The sequence below is a fragment of the Pempheris klunzingeri genome, chromosome 4 (assembly GCF_042242105.1).
Source record: "Pempheris klunzingeri isolate RE-2024b chromosome 4, fPemKlu1.hap1, whole genome shotgun sequence".
Classification (NCBI taxonomy): Eukaryota; Metazoa; Chordata; class Actinopteri; order Acropomatiformes; family Pempheridae; genus Pempheris; species Pempheris klunzingeri.
In genome coordinates, this window is record NC_092015.1 from 18,881,452 (window position 1) to 18,908,082 (window position 26,631).

Consider the following 26,631-nt stretch of genomic DNA (forward strand, 5'->3'; position numbering starts at 1 on the left):
CTTGTTTCCTCTGCCCCTGCGTGACCTAAAAAGTAATTAATGTTTGAGTTGTGAGGGAGCCGACGGGAGCTGAGCTCTCAGACGGAGAGGTCTGAGCTCCTAAGAAAGCAGTAAAATCATATATCTGTGGGGGCCGCTGATACATTACCAACTAACGTTATTTTAATCATGTATATAATGCATTTTTCAATGTAATGAGTATTTTAGGATTGGCCTGCTCCTGTTGATCCAGTGTTTGTGCTGTGCCAGGCTAAACTTTTCAACTATCTCTGTATTGAATGCAAAGATTAAACTGATCATGCTCGTGGTTAACTTCATTTAACTCCCCAAAACGTTGGCGTATTCCTTGAACTAAAAATGTCTAAAGTTTGTTGCTAAGCTGTTCCTACATAATTTCTATAAACATCTTTGAAGAAAGAATGTGTGTGTTTGGCTGAATGTCTGTGTGTTTGTGAGAGCGAGGCGGGGGTGGGGGTGGGGTTGGGGGAATGGGGGTGGATTCCTACTATTCTGTTTGTGCTATGCCCAACACTTCCAGCATCTTTGTTTATAGCTCTCCTCTGCTCTTTTCACACAGAATTGATGAGAAAGACACACACATTAAACACATTGCTTTTGGCGGGCACAGAGGCACGCACACACACACACACACACACACAATCACACAATCACACACATGCTGTGCTCCAAAACCCACCGCAGTGACCTTTCAGATGCAGATGGAACAGCAGCTTCCCTCTACTGCCAAAATGTCAACATCTTCTGCTCTCTCTCTGCTTCTAAGACAAGCCAAGTTGGCAGCAGGTTAGCCTTCATGTCTCTGCACACTGGCTAAACATTCACATACTAACACACACACACACACACACACACGCACACACACACACACATACACCATGTCCTTTTCTTGGCGTTCTCATTATTAGATTTGTTAAAGGATATACAGTAAATTCCCACGTGATTTATTCTAGAGCAAACAGCCTTGTGAACAGGCAAGAGGTGCACCCTGTCTGTACGCACACATTAAAACAGAGCGGTACAATCTTATCTTTTTGTTTCTCTGTGAGCACACTGTGAAATCTGGGGTTTATTGGAGTGAAGGAATGAACCACGTGAGCGTTTGTTTTGGGACTGAGCTCTGCCTGGAGGGTCACCATAACTCTGCCAGGGGAAGCTGAGCCTGTGTCATCGCAGTCTGGGTAGTTATGAATCTCATTGCCTGGGTCTAGCTGACCTGATAAATAAATGATAAAACTGTCTATCTGACCACAGCTACACCTCCACACCTACGGTATGACTCACACCATCGTCATCATCATCAGCTGGGAAACAAACGCACTACAAAATAAAAGATTTTCTTTCCCCCCTTAAAGTGTGTAAATGAATCCACTTTTCATTTCCATTGAAATACAGTATGAAGTATATAGTAATTTTTCTGAAATAGGCCTCAATATCATGAAGCCTTCCATAAAATATCTTGTCCTTAAAAGAGTTATTTTGACGATTACGGATTCATAGCCATAAAAAACAAGCAAACAATCTTGATTTTGCGTGTGTGTATGTGTGTATAGTGGCATGCTCACATTTTACTGCCTTAACTCCAACACATTTTCCAACCAATTACGAGGAGAGGGAATGGAGAAAATAGATCAAAGTTTAGGTTTGGTCTCTGGGCTCTCAACATCTCTCTCTCACACGCACATACACACTCACACACTCACACACACACACACACACACAGAGTCATATGCTTGCATGCAGGTTCACACGCAAGTGCGCAACCCCGAGGGTGAGGAAACCGTTCATGGTGAAAGTGGGCAGAAAGTGTAAACACATGTCTGGCATCCTTTGAAAAGACAAATATGTCACTCCTTTTCCTCCCATCATCTCTCTGAGGGACCCCCACCCCTCACCTCCACCCTCCACTCTCCACCTCTACCATATCACATTTTCCTCCGTGCCTTTGAGCCGAAGGGGGATCATAAAACACAGGATACGAAGGAGATAGGAGTGGACATGCAAGCGTTTGAGCAAATATCTGAGAAAGGGACAGACATTATGGGTGCATTTTGTGTGCGCGGGAAGGAAAAGAAAGCCATTCCCTGAAACAGTTGCACGGCGCCTCCAGTGCCATCACACAGGTGCTCCAGTCTGTCTGCCCTCTCCTCCTCTGATGCATTCACTTTGCAGCCTCCTCTGTTTCCATTCATCTCCTCAGCCTGACTTAAGGCCATTGTTGTCATGTTCAATATCATCGCATCGCTATTTGATGCCTGAGAAGAGACGGCGAGTGAAAAAAAGGTAATGCCAGCGATGTCCGGTGCTCATATGGGCTTCCTCCTCCCGTTCTACTTATCCATTCTTCCATGAAATTGAGTAGCAAAAACACAACACAACACAACACAACGCCCACACGCTCTTGGAACACAGACACTTCTAACATTTTCTTTTTGAAATTATTGGGTTTCAGAAAAAGTCATTTTGGGCCAGTGAGTGTAATGTGACCTGCAATACTGACTGTGGCCACTATGCCGAAAATGCCTCACCGGCCTGTTCCTGAGGACTTGGTCCCCCACTGCTAAAAACCTGAGTCCCTTTGAGACCAGGCAAACAAAAAGACATGAAGTGACATGGACATCACTCACATGGCTGCACCAAACAAGATAAACAGGTAGATTTATTTGACAATGATTACAGGAGATACAACACTATAGCCACCCACTCATGATGTACACTAATAATATGCTGTTGTTTCAAAGATCCCTCAGACCGAAAAATCTATGTTTGCCTATAGAAATCTTAAATATAGAAGTAACAACATTAGCTGAACTACCTCTTGTTACATAATTATGATCATATCTGACTGAAAAGCAGATACTTAAAATTAAGTTAAGTTAAGTGAGACCTGACTTCATTTGTGTAATTCTTCTTTTGAAGCTTTTGAAAAGGTTGTAGCTGTGTTCTCCAGGACTCTTGACTCTTCTGCTCTCTGTTCAAAAGTCAGCACTGTCAAAGTAGTCTCTTACTGGTCCACGACACAAAGTCACCAGTGAAACTTGACACAAAACACTGATTTACTTTGTCCCATCCAGTGAATCCACTCATGGTGAATATATGGATTCATTTTTTTTCCAAAAATGTCCGTTTTTTAAATGCTGGTGTGACCTCTTTTGTTTTACATAACAAAGCATGGTTATAACTGATTATGGGAAGTGTTTTCAGCTTCGTGTATTCTATGTTTACTTTTTGCACACTGAATCAAATCTGTTGTGTTTAAAGAGCTTAAGATGACTTGACTAGACTAAAATGTTCTACAAACACATTTGATTTGATTCAGCTTGTCTAAAGATAGTATATCTTGTGGCACAAATACGTTTTTTTTTCACTGTTTTTCACAAGCTCAAACATCAGCTCCTTTTTAGCCGTAGTTAGCGGAATAAAGCAGTGTTGTGTATGGCTCCCTTTCTTTGGAATGGGCTCAGAAAGGAAATTAAGAAACCAAAGGTTTTGAGGAAAAGGAAAACAAACTATAAACTCCAACTCTCCAGCCCTCCAACTTAAGAACTCCTGCCACATGTCAGTGATAAAAGATTAATAAACGTTCCTCTCTTAACCATCAGAAGCCAGAGGATGTTGTGTGACCACACGCCTGCTCAGTCATACTTTATGCCATTTGTGAATTATTTTTGCAGAGGCAGGGGACTTCCATAGTGACCAACCCTGTGGAGAATTACTTATTTCTGGGGATTTTTTTTACAGACATTTAACACAGATAAATAGTATGTGCTAAGAGATTCGTGTTGATCTCATAGCCTTGAAAAGCCGATGGCACAATAGCAATATTTTTGCACTGAATCACCACACACAAACACACACACATGCAACATGTAGTGCTGTGGCATGCAGATGTAAGAGATGTGGGGCTTAGCTTTGGGCTAGTGAGAGAAAATAATTCAAAAGGAATTTGTCACTGTGATAGGTGATCTGTCATAAATGCTCTTCAGGCTACGATAGGAGTGAGCTAAAACATACCCACAAACTTCCCCGCAGGAGTCCACTGTGTGCCAGTCGGTGTGTGTGTGTGTGTGTGTGTGTGTGTGTGTGTTTTCCCCATATTCCCTGTTGGCTGTCGCTGTTCAGTGTGTGTATTTGTCCCTGTGGTTAGGTCTGTGGTATCACAAAAGCCAAAGTAATCTGGCTCAAACATATGCACTTTACACATATGGGAGAGAGAGAGAGAGAGAGAGAGCTTGCCTGGTATTGCGTTGGCAGCCCTTTTGGCATCACCTCCTCCCTCTCCTCCTCTCTGCCTCCTTCCTGCACCCCTGAAGTGCACGCTTAATCCCTAAGCTCTATCCCCATTTAAAGACAGGGACGTCACGCAAACCTGCCTGTCTGCATTGCATTCTAACACTCACACACTCACACACACACACACACACACACACACACACACACACAAACCCATGCACTCAGTCTCATACACATGCTGCTTGCTCTTGCAAACACAGAGAAAGAAAGAGAACAGCTCAGCGGGGGGCTAAGCACTGCGGTGGCTGCCGCAGCAGGCCGAATATCTGTCTGTTTTTTCCCTAGACCTGAAACGTCTGCAGCGGCAGGCAGGCGACGGCCTCAGAGGACGAGATAAGGAAGAGAAGGGACTTTTGCAGATGCTTCACTAACGGGTGGTGCATCTGTAGCTGCGTGGTCACGCTCTCGTGCACACCATGGACTGTGGCGTGTTTGTCAGATGAGGATGTGTAGAGCAGGAACTTTAAACAGGATCTTGAACATGTGTGTGTGTGTGTGTGTGTGTGTGTGTGTGTGTGTGAGCGCTCTACAGCAGGCCTGTAGGGTAGAAAGCCTCATTTACTTACCTGTTTGTGAGGATTTTATTTGCTCCTGTCCCTTTGAGGGAGATAACGTTCATTTATCTCATTCAGTCTCCAAAAAGCCTCTCCAGTCGGTCCAAACTTTTGCCGCAAGTGTTTAAAGCTCATCTTCTAAAGTAACTCAGATCTCTCCCTACTGTATGATATCCGCCTCACTACACAATGTTACTCCTCTTTAAAAACCCTAAAATGCTAAATATCCAGTCTTTATTTGCCACTATAGCACTATGAGCACTGTGAGGCCATGACCTTACTCTCCTTGATTGTTGGTAATCCTTTTGACTTAAGACCTGCAGATCTACTGTTGCACTCACTGCCAGTCCCTCAGGAAATGTGCGTCAGCTGAATCCCTAAGCTGACAAGTACAGACATGTAGAGGTTGACCTCTAGTGGGCAAAATGTGAATCCTGCAAGTGCTTGAATCCTGCACTCTGCAGCAGGAGCCCTAATCGAGCTGTTATAGAGCTTACTCTTCAAACCATGACAAAGATAAGATGTTTTAAGTGGCAGCGTTTAGTTCTTAAAGGTTTATTTCATTAAATAGCACTTAAATAACACTGAGAAGAAGGGAGAGCAGTGCTTATGGAGTTTCTGTGGTGTCAAATATTGAGATATCACATAATGTATAATGTATTGATTAAGTGTTGATCAAGATATGTAACACGATGGTTTAGTATAACAGGAGGGTTGATCAAATAACAAAGGTAATGGAACGTGTAACCAATCAAAATGAGTGTGAAACAGTGTCACCAGAATGTAACCAAATATCACATTTTATACTTTTAAAAGTATCATTTTACACTTTGTTTTTAACCTAATGGTGTAAATTGGAGTGAATACTTTGCTTTTAAAAATGTATTGAGGAGGAATTGGAACCTAATGGTGTCAACAGGAGGTGCTGTAGGATAAATAACAATAATAACTGCTCAGTGGAAATTCCTCAGGTATGTCAAAGTGGTCAAATTAAGGTCAGAGGGCCAAACTCCTCTTTGTGTGTGGTGTGGTATATTCTAATTGGCTGGGCTATAAAAGAAGGGACCCTCGCATTGTGTGTTAGAACTGTTCAGGATTTTACCTTGTTCAGGTCTCAGGCTTGTTGTCGACAATAAACATCTACTGCGCTGAAGTCTCCCTGTGCCTATTTGGAAGATTTACTCCTTGGTTTTTGACACTGGAATGAGAAGATTGACACTCAGTCTCTGGCCCAAGTTGGGGGTTTCCCTCCCACAACATTTCCAAGGAGGAACGTGGGGATGAGAACTAAAAGGCAGTGGATGAGAGCTTGGTTAAAGATTTTAAGAGGTTGGAAGGCAAATTTCTGACCAGATAAAAGTATTTATTTTATTAAATTAATAAAGACTGGGGTATCGCATGTTCACATAAATGTGCTGATATGACGGTAATGAGATGGAATTTGGTGCAGGGTTGAATATGATTCACAGAGAAGTAAGAATTCTACAGAAAAGAGGAACAGAGATATTTGAAGATTATAATAAGCAGCTTAATATCCGGAAGTAACTCCAGTTAATAGGAGTTTTTGTTGTTTGTGTTTTTGTGTTTCTTCTTCTCTCTCTCTTAATTGTGTCTTAATTATGTCTCTTTGTCATATTAAATGTAACTGTGTTTTTGTTGTCCTTGACATGTTTTTGCTCTTGAATATGAACACATTTTATGTAAATACATTGCTGTTCGCAAACTGCACAATGAAAAAGATTAAAGAATGAAAGAAATAAAGTAACTTAAAAAACAGAAAAGGTTTAAAGAGACAATTCACTCAAGTTACATAAAAACTTATTTTCTCTTTTAGTGAAATGATTTTGATTTCCTGCAACCAAGTTTCAAAAGTTTTTTATGTGCTACAACCCTCTCTATCTCTCTCAATTTAAATGGCAGATTGCAAAACATATGCCACCAGAGTGCAACAGAGATTTTGTTACTATTGTCTATCAAATGGTTTCTCTGTTGTGAATGTCTCCTTCATATGTTTTGTAGTAGGCTAGCAGGTGATGCTAGTATGTTTCCCTTCAGTGAGGACCACAAATAAAGGTCCATTCAAATCCAGTATATAAGAGTAAATGTTAGACATCAAACACATTAAAATTAACCAAGAGAAGAAAAAAAAAGACTTAATGTGTGTTTTTGGTGAACTAACCTTTTGGTGAGGCTGATCTGTGGCCACGTGTTACAGGTGCAGTACCTTTGCCATCCTGCTGAGGGCAGCAATAATCTGAAGCGTTTTTAAACCACGAAGAAGAAAGTATTTCCGGGTTTGTGCTGACGCGTCCCTCTTGTCCTCGTACACCGACGTGTCAGTCCGCTTGAGTCCAGAGCTGAGCAGCAGACACACCGGTCCACCCGCAGACATGGCTCCCAAAGGCAGCAACAAGCAGCAGTCCGAAGAAGACCTTCTCCTCCAGGACTTCAGCAGAAACCTCTCAGCGAAGTCCACCGCTCTGTTCTACGGAAATGCACTCATCGTTTCTGCCATCCCCATCTGTGAGTACCAGGCAGAGCTGCTGCTAGCTTAGCGTTAGCTGACACCGAGTAAGTTAGGAAAGGCTGACTGAATGAACTTCAATACCTGAGACACCTTCAAAGACAAAAAAGCATAATAATTATGATGAATTGTAGTTATGATAAGAAAAAGTCAGATTGCTGTCATTATTGACTGATAGTGTGAGTGGATGAGTTACTGTGGATGCTAGTGGACGTTAGCATAATAGTAGTAAAGAGTACAGTTAGCTAGTAGTTTACAGCACATGTGTGGTCTACATGCTGTGTACCTACTGTCCTGATCTTTTCACCAATAGTGATTGGCTTTGTCTTTCTAGGGCTGTTCTGGAGGATTTGGCACATGGATCTTGTCCAGTCTGCAGTGTTGTACGCTGTGATGACTCTGGTCAGCACCTACCTGGTGGCCTTCGCCTACAAGAACGTCAAGTTTGTTCTCAAGCACAAGTAAGAGGGATAAACATTAGTCCCATCTGAGGGTTTTACAGTCTGTCTTGCCTGCACATATCTTGGTTGGACCAGGGGTGTGTTTATACTGCTGTTAGAGACTTTTTTTTTTTTATTTGATCAATATAATCAATACAGACATTGGGGAATCTTTGAAACAAACTAATGTGCAGCACCATTGTTAATGTATTTTAACTGTCTCTGGATAAACAAATGATCATATAACAAATAAGGGAGAGTTGTTGTTTGACTGAATCACTGGTTTTTCTTCTTATCACTGGATGTCTGCTAACAAATGACTGTACCGCTGTGATTCAGAGTACTCTTTCATTGGCTCTTGTCAGTTTTAATGCTTTATACTCAGTATTTTTAAAGGAACACATAGTATAGCCCCAGAACACATTAGTTAACTTTGCCCCCATCTACCTGCACGCAACCACAGATTTTACGACAAAAGTTTTCCAAAAGTCCCCTGATATAGACTTAAAACTAAAGGAGGCTGTGCTTTTTCCATCTGTCCTCCCATTGAAATCCTATATATATTCTGTATTTGTGACTTTTCTCTCTTCATCCTCCAGAGTTGCCCAGAAACGCGAAGATGCCGTTTCCAAGGAGGTAACGAGGAAGTTGTCCGAGGCAGACAACCGCAAGATGTCCCGCAAGGAGAAAGACGAGAGGTGAAGCATGCGTCACCTGCTGTGCTACATGGTTCCCTCCTCAGGATGCGTACTGCGCTGACATGACCCTGAAAAGTGACTGACACTGCGTTTTGTTCTGATTGTGTAGGATCCTGTGGAAGAAGAACGAGGTCGCCGACTACGAGGCCACCACTTTCTCCATTTTCTACAACAACACTCTCTTCCTGGTCCTCGTCATCGTCGCCTCCTTCTTCTTGCTCAAGAACTTCAACCCCACCGTGTATCCTTTTGGTCGCATCACCACCAGTCACATTTGGGAAAGAGGCATTACACAAACCGTATTAGCGCACTACATTGCATCTGTCTTAAAATGACATGAGTGCAGTTTTTTTTGATACACTCGACTTGCATGAGCACATCAGTTGTAACAGCAGTCAGAAGGCAATGCTGCTTTCCATACACATTCATCAAATTCTGAGCTGGATGCATTTAATGCTCTGTCAGTGCTTGTTTTTTTGCCTTAACCCTCTTCTTTTCAGCAACTACATTCTGTCCATCAGTGCCTCCTCAGGACTCATCGCTCTGCTGTCCACAGGCTCCAAGTAAAGGAGGAAGATGGAGGGATGGGACTGGGTAGGAAATGGGCTCAAGATGGGTTTACACTATTGTTTTTCACTTAAGTTAGGGACGGGTTTGAGGAGGGGGGGGACTGAAATATCACATTTCAACTTCATGAAATTCATGATCAAATGTCTGGATGGTTTCTCCAGGTCTGTCTTCTGTTTTTTGTAACAAATAAAGCAACCAGGTATACTTACCCTCTGTGTTGATCGTTTGTGCCGTTCAGTCTGCTTCAGAGCTATTAAGTGATTTTGCATGTTTATTAAACTGTCTGAATTATGTTGTTACAGTTTAGAGAAGCAAGTGAAGACACTAATGCCACAAGCAATAGTGAGACACTACTGTTTCCATTGGCGATGCATTTATTTATAATCACACTTTCATATAGAATATTTACAGAGAAACCACTGTTCAGGAGAGAAATAATACACTGATGGTTTGCATGTCACTTTAACAAAAACAGAACCAAACTCCATGTCAAGTCTTCTCCGTCTACAAATGTACATGCTGTAGAAAACAGCACTGATCTGTAGAATAGATTACACTAGACATTTTTATCAGAATTAATGTAGGTTGGCTTCATACCAGAAACTGAAATCTTGGGGTAAAAATTACGTGTCACATTGAAGGATTTTTCATGTTATCTGAGTAAGAGCTGAAATTTATCTGCAGCTACATTTTTTTTCTAGCTTCGTTCCATTTTGGCCTTCATACCAACTTGCCAGGCTGTGAACCTGTTGAAGACGACAGTAAAGCAGCTAATGCCCGTTATCATTACGCTCAGACAACATTAACCTAAATTATCAATGTACTGATGTATTACATTTCAGCGGTGCCCATAAGCATACTGTATTGTTTGCTACCTTTTAAAGAAAACAGCTGAGAGATTGTTGCAGAACCTGAGGAGCTGGTAAAGACTTCTCAAGACTAAGTGATGCATCATGAAGCAAAAGGCTGGTTGAAGGTGATGATATTCTGTGCTGCTGCATCAGTACCACAGTGACCTCTCTGTCACTAAGCTGTTATAGTAAGAATATTTTGCATAAATGAAGGCCAAGATGGAACTAAGCCACACACTGCATCAAGCTGTAGGGCAGGATTCAGTTTCCCAAACGTTCTCTCTACAGAATCGGTGTTGTGAGGGTCCTGCTGCTTTGTTGTCAAGGGTTTTTGTTCCAAATGAGGTAACAGGTGACATTGTAGATCAGTCTAATAATCTAATACCAGAACCTGCATACATATTGTTCTATTTTCGCTTTATAGCACAGCATCCAAACACCATTGAAAACTTGTGATGAAACACATCCCTGAATTTATTCCTGTAGTGAGACTCAAGTCAAGGCACTCTGTCGAGCGGAGAAGTCTCCACACATACCGGCAGGCGGCGGTCCAACATGGTCACTGACTTGTTGACTTGCACACAAACTAAACGCACATGTCAGTACACATCACACATTTACAGTAGAGCTACAGTAAAGAATATTGCACTGATATGATGTAACAAGCAGACATACTGGGGAGTAAATATCCACGGACTGTTTGCCAGTTACTGTTTTAGTTTAGCTTATAGACCACATTTTGTTAAGTGCATTCAAATGGGTGTTAAATAATATTTATTTTATTTCTTTTAGGGGAGAGGAGCAAGAAAATGCTCTTCTGGAAGGTTTTTGTTTTTTGTAGTAAAAGGCTGGTTGTTTAGGTGACAATGTGAAGGTCAGGTCATCCTCCTTTGTTTTTACCACTACATCAATGGAAATAGAGCCTATTCATGATCCTTCATCATTTATCATTATCATACTATTATTTGAGAGCAGACTTCTTCCAATAAACTGGAGCCAAACACTGCCTATTGATGCTCATGGGGATTGTTCCAATATGCGTAACAGCGTTTTTGGCAAAAGTCTACACCCACTGAAATTTCCCTTGATTAAAATCTGGAAGGTGCTTGTGCTACAAGTCAGCAAATATACACCGAGGTCAAGACAGTGACTCAACTGGACCCCGGCCAACATTTCTGCTGATCTCTGTGATGGCTTGTTTTCCAGATGAAAAAGAACCAGAACAACAATGCATGAAGGCGACGACCATGAACTGTGAGAGCTGAGCCACCTGCTCAGAGATGATCCAAGGCCGGTGCTGAAGTCTGCACAGAAGCCCATTCTCTACATAATGCCATTATTAAAACAGATTTCACAATGCAAAAACTATAAACATAATCGTCCCTCACTCCTTACACACAGCTCTATGAAACACCCTTCAGGAGACAGAAATGAATTCAGTGTAAAGTCAGGCTATAGGAGGATGGACTGAAGAGTGACTCTAACATAAGTCTATTTACAGCTTATTTATATATATGTTAGCCATACAGTACAGTGAAGTCCTCGTATGCAAGAGAGGCTTCTGGAGGGTTTTGCTTATGTTACAAGGTTTGCTTTAACATCTTATGTACATGTAACATCCCCATAATTGTTTCAAACAAAAACAATATCTCAAAATAAATTTCATATTTCTTAACTACTCTAAAATAAATACTGTAATCTTTGCCACATCCCCAATACCTATATGCCTCTTTGTTCCAACAACAAGCAGGTTTTGCAGTTAATATAATCATGACCCGCCAAGTGGCCAGTTGTAATTTTATTACATAGATTTATTCTATTTATCATACGCTTAAGTCCTTTTCTGCAGGGTTCATTGAGGCAATCAGCGATGCAGATTCAGTTCATAGGCAGAAGGGAAGTCAACAGTCTCCGAATGCAAAATGAGAGAAAAGTTGCCCAATTTTCTATTGCAAAGCGTTATTTCTCTCCTCTATAATCTAGTGAAGCGGAGCAGCGGTTCCTCTAAAAGACCATACAGGGGCGACATGCTTCACTCTCTCCCTTAAAGTCCCAGTGCCACTGACACTGAAGTTCCTCTGCTCCACAGGCGGTCACAAACAGCAGACAAGCTTGCAGTATTTTTGATCAAACTCCTTTCTGTTGTTTCATTATGTGCTTTGTATAAAAAAGAAACAAGAGGCACACTATAGCAGGAAAAACATGCATCTGTTGGTTAATACACTCAGGATTTGCAGCCTATAATATCTACTGTATACTTTCCGTTATATTGTAAATATGGGGCTGAGTACATTTGGTAGGTGGGTGAAAGCTATTTCAAGCTGATAGAAAAGTGGGTTGTCGAGGCCTCATTCTTAAAACTCTTATTTCAAGAAGTATGAGCAGGTCACGTGTCACATTTCACGGGAAAATAACCAAGAAATTTTCTCCCACGACTTGAGCGCGTACCTCTGACACAAGAGGTGAGAGTATTGAGTTCATATGCTAATTTTGTTTGCTGCACTGCACTAGCAATTTAATGAAAGTACTGACTAGCTGACTGGGGACGTTCATGCAACTGAAGCTTCTTCAGGTCCCCATTTCTAAGGCAGATCTAATTACAAGTCTAAGGTGCTTGAACTGATGTTGTCTGCTGTGGTACAGTAATTCCTACGAATAAAATGTGAGTTCAATCTGAATTTTGTGCTCAAATTAAATTACACGTGGGTGGAAGTCTGGGCATTAGAGAGGAAGGCTTGAGAGTCGAGGGTCTGAGTCATCGGCTGAGCTGGGAGGATGTTGGTAAGATAAGTGGATAAGTAACGAAACCGTCTCGCTCAACAAGTACTACCCAGGTGCCTTTGAGCAAGGCACTTTTACTGTACTCCTGCGTTAGTTTTCATACTGTACTGCTAAACCCCAACTGTAAATGTGTCCCACCGTGTGAAGGTGTATCGCAGACTATCAGGAGCTGTTCTAACAGGCCTTGCCATTTTATAAGAGTCGATGAATGAATTTGATTAATTAAAATTCTAAAGGAGGCCCCTGGATGGAGTTGTAGTGCTCAGGACGGTGTCAGCATGGCACTGGATCTGAACTGTAACATGGGCAAGACTAAGCCCTGCATAGTTATATTTGAATGGAGCGGCGCTGAAAAGGTTAACACCTTGGTTGAGGAGCACAGCGTTTTGATTTACTCAAATGGACTAAGTTGTGTTTTGAGGCTGCAAAAAGCTGAGTTTGGTAAGCGTCTCTTGGCTGACTTGGACTGGACCTGAGACGAGGTTACAGTATGCAGTGGTGGGCTGAGCAAGGCTGTCTGTTCCAGGCTGAAATGGGCTGGAGCTGGAGCTGAGAGGGGCCCGAGGAGGGAACCGTGGACTTAAACATTGGACATTGGGTCCACGGTAGCAGTATGGTTAAGTAGCTAGGTAAGCAGGTAGGCTGACCTCTTGGGAGTCCACTAGCCTGGTCTAAGAGCGGTAGTCCTTCTTACTGTACGGTCTGTTGCCCAGGATGTGGTCAATTTCAGACACCACATGAGACGTCATCTTAGGAAGGACCTGGGCGAAATAGAGCAAGCGAAATTCAGTATGTCTGGTAAAAAGGAAGTGAAAAATACAGGGAATCAAAAACACAAGAAAAGGTAACAACAGCAGTGTGTGTGTGTGTGTGTGTGTGTGTGTGTGTGTGTGTGTGTGTGTGTGTTTCTGCATGTTCCCACCTGTATGGCCCCAAGGTTCTCTGTGAGCTGTTCGGGGTTGGACGTTCCCAGAAGAACCGAACTCACTCCTTCATTTCGTAGACACCAGGCTGGGGAGAGAAAGAGGGGTTGATGTCCACACAGCGGCCACTTGATGGCGCACTGCTGCTTGTTATTTTCTTATAACTGACACACAAATAAAACTGAGCTTTTACTCTAAGTCCTCTATTCACTCTCCCTGGATCCATTTAACAATTTAACATAAAGTAAAGTGCAAATAAAAAGACATCCTTTTGTCGTGTCTACCAATGGTAAACCTTACATTACTGCCAGGCATTTTTACAAAGCACTCTACAGATTGTTTTGTCTTGAATGCATTGGACACACAATTACGCAGTTGAAAGCACAAATAGATTTGATCACGTCCTGCATTAAAAAGGTTGCTGTCTGACAGCGCTGGGCACTTTTCAAAGCCCTGCTAAAGGCAGCTTCCACTGTATTTGTTATGAGGAGGAGACGTCTTACCCACGGCCAGCTGAGGCAGAGTGCAGCCCAGCTTCTCTGCGATGTGGTTGAGCTCTTTCAGCTTGGCTTGTTGCTTCCTTCCATCCTCACTTACTATTTTCTCCTTCAACCACTGATATGACTGGTGGGACAGAGAAGGAGAAAGAAAAACAAAGCTAATTAAACAAAAAAAAAAAACAGGATTCAAAGTTATAACCAGTGTAACGTTACCAGATGTTCTAAGAGTTAAAGACATCTGCCTAATGTGGTGTTTATAACAATTGTCATAGTGTACAATCAGAGAGGTGTTAGGAGCCTTCCGCAGGGATTGTGCCCCATATGCTGGCTCAGAGTAGATATCCGCTGGGTAGTTTCTCATTTCACAGCTCATGCTTTGACATGGCCTCGTACATTTATCTACAGTCACTTCAGACATGACTAGTTTCTACCTCCGCTGTCCTCCTTAGCCCGCTGTATCTGTGGAAGCCAATTGTCAGAGCGTGACTATTAGGTGACTATTGTGTGTCGCCCTGCTAGATAACCTGTGTTTGTCTTTTCTGACGGTGAACCACAGCAGATACGCGCTGCTGATGCTAACAAACCTGCAGTGTTGCAGCTCTTTGCATTCATCCAGGCTGGTTTAACGAGCAGCAAAAACACCTTGACTTCAATATATTTCTAATTATTTAATTTAAGTTAATCGGATTTCAATATTGTGACCTCATTATAGGTTATGGCCTCAGAACATGAGCTTTGAGAACTTTTATCTCTTGGACCGTTAAATTTGAAGGATTTTTAGAAGGTGAAAGATTCAAGTATTTGTCAAGATATCTCGTCTGATTGATCATCACTGTTAAAAAATCTCCATAATTAAATCCCCAAAACTTATTTTTCTTAAAACAAATGACAAAGTCTGTAGCTACAGTGAGAACTGTTTCAAGAGTTTTCCAGAATGAGTTTCTTCATTTTGAACTAAGAAAGAAGAAGCAGGTTGCTGCCCTCGAATGAAAAAAATAAAAAAGATATTAATTTTACATAATAAGAATAAAAGAAGAAGGGAAAGGGAAATACTTTCACTGCACTGGCAGAACACTTGACTTTAGGGAATCACGTTACAAGCAAAAACTATTTGGTAAAAAGGAGATTTCTGCTGTGATCTTGCTGTGGGAACCACTAGATTACACAAAGATGTAAACTGTAGTTTGGTCTGATGACCTGTGAAGTCTGGATAAATTAAAACTATGTAGGCAAATATGTGGACAGACCAGCTTCCGAGGAGTCATGAAACTAGTCCTTGCCCCCCCCCCTAGTTGACACTATCTAACAAGTTATATCTCGTAAAGATCACAGCTTTCACTGTGATTGACATGATCATTCTATTTTCAGGAAATGAGCGGATTACCCTCACGATGAAGTCGTCTTTCCTACCTTCATGGAGGCCCTGGAAGATTCAGGAATGCCATTTTCGTATTTTCCCGTGATGATGCCGCACGCCAGCGGTGACCACGTCATCGCCCCAACTCCTGTCACCATGGAGACCATTAGGAGTTAAAAAGGAGGATGCACTGAAGCAAGAGGTGTGGAAAAAATGTGCGAGAACATTGGCAGGAAAGCGAAAATGTACGAGAAGATGAAAAAAGAGAGAATTATTAAAGCTCATAGGGAATGAGCAACAGAGAATGATTATTCATCTGTTTAATGAATTCCTTAATTTTATCAGTGACAAAGTGAGCGCAAGGATGTCCTACCCATGGGATATTTATGCCAAAAACTATTTCCAAGACCAAACATTTCATCATCAGGCATTCATTGACTAATTCACCACAACACACACAAACAAACAATACTTGCCTATTTTGTGGTAAAGTTCAGGCAGTTGCACCTCAACTTTCTCCCTCTGGAAGAGATGATACTCAGCCTGCTCACACACTGGGGGGATCAGATTAAACTGCCTTGCCACTGAATACGCCTCCTAGAGATATATATATAAAAAAAAAAAAAGGTAGCCAGAGAATAGGGTGAGAATTAATGGTGATGGTTGTTGGGATGTTAGATCTCACTGCAGCAGCAACCTTTTATATATTGTTTAACGTAACGTTGTGTCAATACATTTGTTTCCTTTGTGGTGAGAATAAAAGGAAAGAGAATGAGAGAAAGAATAATAGGGATGATGGCAGGCAAGAGCAAAGGTTGGAGGGTTACTGATGGGAGAGACTCTGAAGACATGGGAGAGGGAAGGTGTTAATCAGCTCGAGGCGGCGTGTCACAAATTCAAATGATGGGCTCAAAGTCATCCAATCAATATTCCATATCACAACTCTCTGAGGCATCAAAGTCAAATTTCCCTCTGTGTCGTCTTATCTGGATTTTCTGGCATACGTCCTCTGAGAAAGCATGCCAGAGGAGACACGCGCACATAAACGTGTTGGGCTTGTTGCTCTCTTAAACATTTTATTTTGTAGCTCTCCTGCTGTGGAACACATGTCAGGATGAGAGAGCAGTAGGAGGGGGAATCTAGTCAGCGTAACGCACGGATAATGTCGGTGCCATCACTCAGCTTGCTAATTACAAGTTGCCCTTTTGTTCTACAACCCGTGACATGTGCCTCGAGCCTGTGCGTGCCAGCACAACATGTCAGTGTGTGTGTGTGTGTGTGTGTGTACTGTACTGGTGCCTTGTCACGTACACTGAGAGGATGTGTTAACCCTTCCCCCCTGCCCTGTCATTATTGATGCTATCTAAATTACACGCCTTTCATCTGGGCTTGTGTTGCACAAAGATATCCACTCCCTTTCGCTGTGATCAGAACGAGGGGATGTCAATGCATCGTGTTGAGTGATAGAGCCACCAGAGAGAGAGAGAGAGTAGAGAATGGTCCATGAAGGTTACTTTAGGCTTTATAACGCCCTATGCAGCACACAGTACACAGGAAGAGGAAACAAAGCCGGAGGAAGCTGCTGTGTCTCTGTTGGAACACTTCCTGGAAACACCAGTTTTTCCTCAAACAATAAGGAAATAATCCCAATTTTACTCCCTTCCTTACTTACTTCCTCTTTCATTACTATTTCACTGTCCAAGATGGTATTAGAAAATGAAATGTTAAAATGTGTTAAGCAGGGGAGGGACAGAAAATCGATTCGTTTAAGTATTGGTACTTAAATTAGTTTTTTTTAATGCCTGACGTGACATTTTTGCCTATGCAGAGGTAATAAGAAGTTACTGCTTTTATTGCTCTGGTCTATGAGTAATGCGACACCATATCTGTTCTGAAAAACAGAGCTGAAGCAAGAAAGGACACGATGACAGATGGGCCAACATCTGCGGAATACAAGCCGCACCTTCACATTTTACATCCAAACTATGTGGATTTAAACACACACAGACGCCGCCCTCCCCCGACACACTTCGAGCCGGTTACTCTGCGGTGCAAAGTGGCACACTGTCGGGAACATCCGTCGATAATTCTGTCCCAGCTCATGGCAGCAGGACGGGGCTATTGTTGAAGAGTAGCACTCACTCTCCGAGGGAAGTGACTTATGGGTGAGTGTCTCTCTCTCTCCCACTGTTGGCCATTGCTATGTGTTTCTGGGCACCATGATCACTGGGTTTAGTGATACCTGTATATGTAGCAGTTTAAGTTTACTTCAAAAAGCTTATATCTTTTATTCATTCTGCAATATGTGTACATTTTATTTACCACTTTGCTTTGCAGTGTAGCAATGATGGAAATATGGCTCTTGATATACAGTCTTTAGAAGTGTATGATTCAACTTTTTTTCCCCCATAGTCCAGCGTTAGAATAAGTAAACAAAAATCACAGTACATTGTAATTATGAATCCCAATGCTTAAAAATCGCAATCCATGTATTAAGTATCATAATAGTATCGAATCGGGAGAGAAGCATGTTGTTCCACCCCTAGTGTTAAGGTATAGAAATCAGGCCTGCTTTTCCATTATTAATGTATCTAGGGCCTCTGGACAATAGTCCACTTAGGACAAATGTAATGTGAGCTTCTGCTGAGCAAAGCGATTATCTTCTGTTATTTCTGTTGGTGGGATGTGAAATCTAATCTGCCAAAATGACATGAAAACTTTTCCCTAAAAACTGTACTGCAAAAATAATAAATTTGATTCCTTAGTTTAAAACTGCCAAACAGCAACTAGTTGGTAATTTCACTTTTTGAATTTGAAATGAGCAGTAATTCTGCTCCTCGTGCTGTTGAGTTTAGTGAGTAGCTAAACGATCCATTTGATTATTTTCATTCATGTTGTTGTCATTGATCTTTACTTCAGTACGAATATTGTCTCTCACAGAAATGACACCAAAAGCTGCTTACCATGATCTCCATGGCTGTCCACCGAGACGTCCCCCAGTACATCGCCATGCCTTGGTTGATCACATAGGTCATGGCCCGAACAATCTCTGTAGAGACATGCACGTGCCCACGTCAAGTCAGTCAGCTGGATCAACAGTGAATCAACAACTTCTTGATTTATTCCACCCTTTACAGACAGACAAAACACCAGGATGTCTTTGGAAAAGCAGTAACATTTTTCCTGAAATCCTCCTCTTACTTTCCACATTCTATAGAAGCCATTTCTGCCACTGTGATGAAGAGAAAGATCCTGTATGTCATTTTAATGAGAAACCTTCTCGAAATAATGACTTACTATCTCAAAATAATCACATGGGAAAGTTTCATTTTCATTATTTTGAGATAGTAAGTCATTATTTTGAGAAAGTTTCTCATTATAATGACTTATAGGATCTTTTTTTTTTTTCACCACAGTGGCGGAAATGCGCTTCCATAGCACTGAGCTCTGCGCTATGAAGAGACAAAACACATCCATCCCTGCTGGATTAACCTTTAACACATTTCCAACAAAACGGCTGAGGCTTTTAGGCTAGGCACCTGAGACCCCTGGGAAACCCAGCAAAAAGCCTTTCACATTGTAGGAAGTCTCTGTTCTCTCTCTCTCACTGAAGTTCAGTGTATGGGTTAAAGCCCTAATTCACTCAGAACAGGCAAAGAATTCATTTCAGAATTTAACAGACTTAATTTAAACTTACTGAGTGAAACAAAATAAGAAGAAACAAATTGACAGGGTCCTTTAAACTATTGTTTCGCGTGCGTGAGGTGAATCATTGCACACTTGTGCATGTAATCCACTATAGAAAGCAGAAGTGGCAGTGAAAGAGAAAAAGGAAAAAAGTGTTTGAGAAAGTGTTCTTTTTTTTCACAAAAGATGAAGATTGAAGTGACAGGCAAGAAAAAAACAGCAAGACAAGAAGAAGAAGAAGAAATTAAGAAAAAGAAAAAAAAACAAAGAAGCCAACGGACAAAACAAAAAGGGTGGCCTTGAGGGCACACAAATGTCTTCATTTCCCTCCAGCTTTGTAGTAAGTAAAAAATAAAACAAAAAAACTCTGCCGAGGCCACCACGCCTCCTGGAGCCGCTCCTTCCTGCTGACCTCCATCAAAGCTCTGAGGACAAACTAACAAGCTCACACACTAAAGCACCTCTTATTCAAGCTGCTGCATTTTTAATGACACAATTAGTTCAAACACTGCTGACTGTGCGAGCCAACGGCAGTCAGGGCCAACAAAAACTCAGATTAGGACTGTCATGAAGGTTATTCATCATTGGCCTGTGCTAACTCCAATCATACTAGGATGGTGCACTGTTGGAGGACCCTTGTTTTTCACGCTGCAAAACTGCCTCTTGATAAGATGACTGGAATATCATAAGAAGAAAACCTTGACAGAGAGGGAAAATGTAAACAGCAGAATCACGAAGAAGAAGAGGAAGAAGAAGAAGGAATAAGTAGAAGGAAGAGAAGTTAAAGAATAGATCTGCACAAGAATGTATAATCAGGAAGGCAGGTTTTCCTTTTCCCTTCAATTTGGTATGTGATAATTAACAACCTGAAACACAGATGCTTTACTAAATACCATCCTGCCAAGAGAAATAACACAGTTTTAAGAAGAGTAAACAATGCTGTGTCTTTCCTATATCTTATAACTCCTGCCTTCCTCTCTGCACTCCTGCCATCCAGCTGCAGCAACATGCTGACATTGTGCTCACTGTGCTCACATTTACGTCGCGCTTTCCTCAATTTCCGGGCCAATATAACAAGAGGCGGAGGGAGAGGGAGTGCAGAATAAGTTTGAGGAAGGAAGAGCAATAGATCTAACAGTTGGAGGAATTAAATAGGAAATGAACCGTGAGTGCAGATGGTGGGGAAAAAGTAAGCTGGATTCAAAAGGATGGAAGAAATCTATAGAAAAGTGAGAGCTGCCTTTGGTGTGTGCGCAGTGTCACATCCACTGCAATACTGCAGCACCAAATGATCAAAACAGAGCTTCCAAAATATCAATCGTATCATTAAACTATTGGTAGCATATCAGTCTATGATATGGGGAATATATGACCTGAGTTGCCCAGAATCTATTTTCATTTGGCCTCTGCAGGTGTGTCTATTTTTGTATTTTGATTGAGATGAATTAAGGTTGTCTAGGAAGTCTTGTTAAGCTTAACAAGCAGTCCCCTAATTAAAACCACTACATTTCTTAAAAAGGGTTTCAAAAAATGCCATTTTTATACACGTTGTCATTTTAATTATTGGTGGTAGCGGCAATTTACGGACACACTAGAAACTGGACGTCAGAGAATCGATCTGACAACCATAACTGCTCTGTGAATACTACATGCATCCTGTGATTATGTACTTAGTGAACAGCATCTTCTAACACTTCATTTAAACACTAGTATCTAACGGGCAATGCTGTGTGTCCTTTTGTTCACTAGCTGTTATCGCTGTATAGTGCATCAGATTTCAAGTTTTGCAATGTATTGTTTATTGTGTGTTGGTCCCATTTAAATAAACTTGTAAAATGTAAGGGCAGCTCACTTGAGCTGAGACAGCACTTTTTAAGACAGCACAACAAAAGTGGCGGCGCTCTCGCAGCTTGATTGAAAACTGTGAAATGAGTTTGCTGCAAAAACAGCGAAGGGCGATACCCCTAAACATAAGCACCAAGACAAATAACGTCAAAGTCAGACTACTCTGACGTGTAGCTCTTAATAACGTGACCGTTACTCAGGTATGAAGTTGAATGTTGATTGGCTGACTCACCCTCCATGGGAGTGTTGCTGTCAGGACGGTTGGCAAAAACTACATCGACATACTCCAACTGCATCCTCTGTAGAGAGCCTTTCAGACCTGAGAGACGCAGAGAGGTGCGGGGGTTGAGACAGTAAAGGGTCACACAATAAAGGACTGTGTAGGAAAGAACATTTATTTAAGGTTTGCCGTAAGTGAAGAACTAAAAGTCTAAATTTGCTGTTTATGTCGGTGTTTTTCCAAGTCTTACCTTCAATAATGTGCTTCCTTGACAGGCCTCTCTCCGTCTCTGCTCTGATGGGACAAACACAAACAATGATCAGTCTGTCTCTGCATTTTTAGTTAACTTTTCCAGCTACTCTGGTGTAGTTATGTTGCTGCGTTTCATGGGTAACATGCAGCCACTAATCACACACACGTGCCTTAAAGTGACTTCAGTGTTCTTTGAGTTATTTGGCACTTTTGAATCTAGAACTTTGAAGTAACTTTAAAAACCTTTTAGATATCAATCATCTAGCTCTCCAGGCAGACAGAGAGTAAACCTAAATGACCTGACCCTGGCTGGGGGGCGTGAAATGAGAATGTGCATTTCAGGCTATTTTAATAAAATGGGTCAGTGCGCTTTCAACTGTTCACCATCATTATGCATCCGGAGAGGTGGAGGACTGAATCTTCTGCTCAGGAAAGACAGAATAACGTCACCCTTATCACCAGACCCAGTTGGACTGACCGCTCTAAGGAGTCTTACAGCCTCTCTGTGTGTGTGTGTGTGTGTGTGTCCACTCTAAAACATTTCTTTATCCCCCCTCTGTCTCTTTCCAGACTCAGCAGAGGAATTGGTGACACAATGCTACTCAGGTTGTAACAGACCTCTAAAAAAAAGTTATTATTGTCTTTGAAACAGACAATAAATACTTTACATTCAAGGACATATGTCGTGTAATTCCTTTTTGTGAATATTCAATTGATTTGATTACTGACTTGTTTTTGTAGTTTATTTATTCTTAACACATTTGAAATTTTACTTAATGACATCTTTAATAATATTGAATGAATGTTTTACAATTTCAAAGTAAGTAATTAGTTAGTGCTAACTGTGCAAGGCAAGTAAATGTCAACTGCTGTGTCTTAATTGGCCATTTTATCATACTTTGGCAGATGTTAAACGAGATACACAAGAAATTTCTCTTACAAATTCTCAATATGCCTTTACGCTTATTACTATGAAGTTTCAAGTATTTTAGTAGTATATATATATATATATATATATATATATATACACACACAAGTATAAGTTTTAGTCTTTTGACAGTTTATATTCAACTTTAATTAGTGTGTCAGTGTGTGATGGCCTTCTTACTTACTTTCCTCCCCAGTAGAGTTTAGTTGTAATGACCAAGCTGGATCGCCTGAGAATGTGCAGAGAGAGATGCAGAATAGTGAGTGATACATAATGCATTGCACTCGCTCAGTGTATTCTCTTATTTAGACATACAGGGGCTCCGCACGTCCATCACCACGTTCTTTGCTACCACATCTGGTCCCATCACGCAAGTGCTTATCCCCCACAGTGCTGATCCTGCTCTCTCCGCTGAGTCACTCTGCTAAAACCATAATCGGTTGTTCTCACTGTCACTGAGGTCCCTTCATTTGCAGTCTAACGCAGTTTAATGTGAGCAAATGTCCCCCTTTTCCTCAAAGCTGTTGGACTCATTGGTGGCACGTACAACAGGTGTGAATATGCCACCCACATGGTACTTAAGGGATTTCAGTGACACCCGGCCATTACACGTCTGGTGCTCTGTTAAATTATTACCTCTCCACATATTAACCAAGCAAACATGTTTTCTGTTAAATCGCATCAAAGTAGAAACTTAACAAACACATTATTCTCCATCAAGTGACTTTTACAGAGTTGCCAACTGAATGTGGAAGTTTCCAACAGTGACGAGCGTCTGCAGACTTGAGTCACATGTGGGGAACCGATATGTGCTGATGTGTGTGTGTGTGTGTGTGTGTGTGTGAACACTGAATAACGTCATTTTGAATTAAAACATTCAAATGCAACCAGCACTGAGAGCTGTGTGCTACATTGCTCATATCAGTTTCCCATAAAGTCTGAACTAGTGGTAAAAAGTGGATCATCAGATCCTCAGAACTGCCTGTTCTTTCCTCCACTTATAAACCTCCACTCTGTAAACTCATGGAGACACTCAGAGACTGAAATGTCAAGTTCAGTGCGTCTTTAGTGCACCAGCATCAAACCACCTACCAGTGTTATGTAGTCAGCTCGGCACATTGAACTAAAATGGGAGAAGATTCTGTCTCTCTGTATTTATGTATAAATGTCTGACTGTCCTTAGATTTTCTGAACAACTGTTCATCCAATCAACTTCACACTTGACGGGCGTATCGGTGAGGACCCAAGGATGGGCACATGCAAGCTCTTGTGATCCACATGGTATAATTATTAGTAGTGTGTTACTACTTCTAGAAGTACACACTGTGTGGTGTGTTGAGAGGGCATGATGAGCACAGCTCGCTCTCCATCGCTCATTACAGTACATTGAAGGTAATAGCCTGATCCCAAATACCAAATACCTCACTGTTAGCAACGACTATGTATAAAATGGCTACATATAAAAGGTTAAGAAAAAGCTTATTTGGATGATCAGTTCTCAAGAAAGCTGCAAGCAGTAATATAGGAGGCCAAGCGATCGGCTCGTTTCTAACAGGCATGTTTTGGCGGGAACACATAACGGCATAAAAATCTAAGCAAGTTGATGGAAAGACCCCGTATGTGTGGTCTGTCCAGAGTTTGTAGGTTTTAGCTAGTCCTAAGGTTTGTCCCCAGCTTAAACCGCATAATGACGGAACGACTAGCTTCAGTCTGACATATTATAGAGAGGTTGGTGTTATTGTAAGAGAGAGGGCCCCGTCAGTTACTTCCTTTAATGTTACTGTGATTCACTCCTCCCTGTTTCTTATGAATAATAAAAATGGAGCATGTTTAAATAACTCCATAAAGGGAATATTTGAAATTTGTGGAAACTGAAAATGCCTGCAGGCCGACTCTTAGAAAGTAACTATTTCATGCAGCCGTACTGTGATGCAGTGTGTGTGTGTGTGTGTGTGTGGAAAGACACAAACTGATGCAAATAAGGAATGCAGTCTGATTTGCAGAAATAAAAACAAAACTCTGACAAGGCAAAGATCATAGCAAGATCACATCTCAGCATCTCTTAGTATTTCTCACTTCAACGTCAAACATGAGCGTCTCTTGCTCACACTTACGACACGCTTACATGCGCTTCTGCACACGTCAGAGAATAAATACCTCTCGGTCCCTTCCCCTCTGTCGTTTTTTCATACACATGTCACGCACACCTCTGTCGCTGCCTCTTGCACCATTCATGCACATCATCCTTCTCCATCTTTCTCCCCATCACACACACACACACACACAAATATTTATGCTGCCATTACCTCCAGCACTTCTTCTTGATAATGTTTCCTAGAATGATTTCAGCCCTGCAAGGCAAAATAAATGTGTTTCATTAAATTGCAATGAATTTGAATTTGTAAACACACATCAACCCCGCAACTCATTTGCTAAACAACCCCCCAGTGCATTAAAAACATGGCAAACCAGTTTGCTCACGAAAGGGCAGTTAGATGATGCGTTCAAAAAGTCTGAAAATTAAGGCAGAATTTGTGTATTATTATTTCTTTTTATTAACGCAGACTAGGTCGATTAAGATAAAGGAAATTACGCCTTATTGCTCCTCATGGATTGTTTTTAACAGTAGACATTTTTTTAAATGTGATATCAGCCTAAACTTGTTGAATGAAACTCAATCGAACTGTTAAATCTGATCCTGCTGATTAGTTCACAGTGATTAACGTAACGTAACGATTCTTCATGTTTCAGCAATGTCCAAAAGCAAAGGCTCAGGTTGCTTTGAGCAAAGCGGCCACATTAACAACAGTGATTTCCTTTTGGTCCAAGTGAATTTAAACATCTAGTCTAAACTATATGTTATATATAAATAGTGTGGAAACTTTTTCCAAGGTCACTTCACTGAATGAGAGGAACAGATTAGACTCTTAGGCTTAAATGAAACCTTAGTAACAATTAACAGTGGGGCCAGACGTCTGCACCTGCTCACACTTAAACATGGATAGATTGTTATAAGCTCAATTGAACTGTGAACCAACTGAGAGGTTTGTATGACACCCACCTGCCGCCTGCGTAGACCTCAGCTGTGTCGAACAGGTTTACTCCACTCTCATAGGCAATAGTCATTAGCTGCTCTGCAACCTGGCAAGAGGTCAGTGTACACACACACACACATACAAAGAGAGAACACAGAAAGGTCAATCTGCTGAATATTTTATTCTTTTAGATTTTATTTAAGCTGAAAATCACTCTTTTCAGACACTTTGCAAAAGGAAACAGCCATTTAAGAGCCATAACATTCTGGCATATCAGTATCTTCCATATAGAAATCTACATGAAAGAAAAAGTTGGCGCACCATCAAAGCAGCAGCTTCATATTTTATTAAGATATTATTGCTGATGCATTTCAGCAAGAGGTCTCCCTCAAGGCACGAGTATTAACTGTTGCTTATATACAGGAAAGTCGAGACAGCAGCTTATTTGAATACAACAGACTCAACAGGTCGCACCGAAACAGCCACGAGAGGCAAGTAATGGGACAGAAGACAGAGACCAAGGCCAAGCAACTCTAATCATGCACATCCTACCACAGAGAACTAATCAAATAAAAGCCTGAGAATAGTTTAAAAGTAACACTACTAAGAGCTGTCTTTTTATTTTATTTTTCATTTTATTTCATTGTACAGTTTCAGTCTGAAAATATTACAGTAAAAATAGATTATGAAGTGAATGCAGAATATAGAGAGTTAATATCTGACATCTTGGCTGACAACATCACTCCCCACAAGTCAGCACAACAGGGATTGAGGAGTGACTATAATAACTTCTCCCATGCAGGAGAACTTATCATAGTTATTATAAGTTTCCAGTTTACTTTTTCAGAGGCACTTGTTTGATGTTCGAATAGCTCCAGGAACTACACCTCACCTCTCTGACACTAGATCAGGGCGCGTTGTGTAACTTTCAAAAACCGACAATACAACATTCACGCTCATTTCTCGCTGGTGACTGTTCAGCTGTGTGAAGGTGAAAAAGTAAGCTAAGGTTTGAACTTTTCACGCTAGCTCTCTTTTTTCATTCTTTATGCAACTTTTTCTGTGAGCAGCTGAGTCCAACACTATGACCTTTATACAAACTGTTCTGATTGAACATAGCTCGTCCCTTAGAGCCCTCGGGTGGACGCTGGGCTG

At 41.3% G+C, this 26,631-nt stretch overlaps 2 protein-coding genes across 2 annotated transcripts in view; one reads left to right on the forward strand and one right to left on the reverse strand.

Moving 5' to 3' along the window:
* The first annotated feature begins 7,169 nt into the window (after positions 1-7,169).
* ssr3 (signal sequence receptor, gamma) lies at positions 7,170-9,305 on the forward strand. The gene is made up of 5 exons (XM_070829096.1): positions 7,170-7,388; positions 7,724-7,850; positions 8,429-8,527; positions 8,637-8,768; positions 9,028-9,305. Exons 1-5 carry the CDS (start codon positions 7,256-7,258, stop codon positions 9,092-9,094), a joined length of 558 nt encoding a protein of 185 aa, XP_070685197.1. The 5' UTR covers positions 7,170-7,255; the 3' UTR covers positions 9,095-9,305.
* A 3,599-nt stretch (positions 9,306-12,904) lies between these two features.
* Positions 12,905-26,631, reverse strand: part of kcnab1a (potassium voltage-gated channel subfamily A regulatory beta subunit 1a) — a 74,741-nt gene continuing 61,014 nt past the window's right edge. The window contains exons 4-14 of the mRNA XM_070828976.1: positions 25,503-25,582; positions 24,748-24,792; positions 22,626-22,670; positions 21,512-21,555; positions 21,232-21,360; positions 18,473-18,558; positions 15,986-16,106; positions 15,563-15,657; positions 14,156-14,276; positions 13,652-13,740; positions 12,905-13,490 (exon numbers count right to left, since the gene is read on the reverse strand). Coding sequence (XP_070685077.1) covers positions 13,401-13,490; positions 13,652-13,740; positions 14,156-14,276; positions 15,563-15,657; positions 15,986-16,106; positions 18,473-18,558; positions 21,232-21,360; positions 21,512-21,555; positions 22,626-22,670; positions 24,748-24,792; positions 25,503-25,582 — 945 coding nt within the window. The 3' untranslated portion in view covers positions 12,905-13,400. The remainder of the gene's footprint in view (positions 13,491-13,651; positions 13,741-14,155; positions 14,277-15,562; positions 15,658-15,985; positions 16,107-18,472; positions 18,559-21,231; positions 21,361-21,511; positions 21,556-22,625; positions 22,671-24,747; positions 24,793-25,502; positions 25,583-26,631) is intronic.

Coding starts and splice junctions, on each gene's coding strand:
- ssr3 (XM_070829096.1), top strand. CDS start 7,256: ATGGCTCCCAAAGGCAGCAACAAGCAGCAGTCCGAAGAAGACCTTCTC. Junction 7,851..8,428: donor AAGTTTGTTCTCAAGCACAA/GTAAGAGGGATA, acceptor TTCATCCTCCAG/AGTTGCCCAGAAACGCGAAG. Junction 8,769..9,027: donor AAGAACTTCAACCCCACCGT/GTATCCTTTTGG, acceptor TCTTCTTTTCAG/CAACTACATTCTGTCCATCA.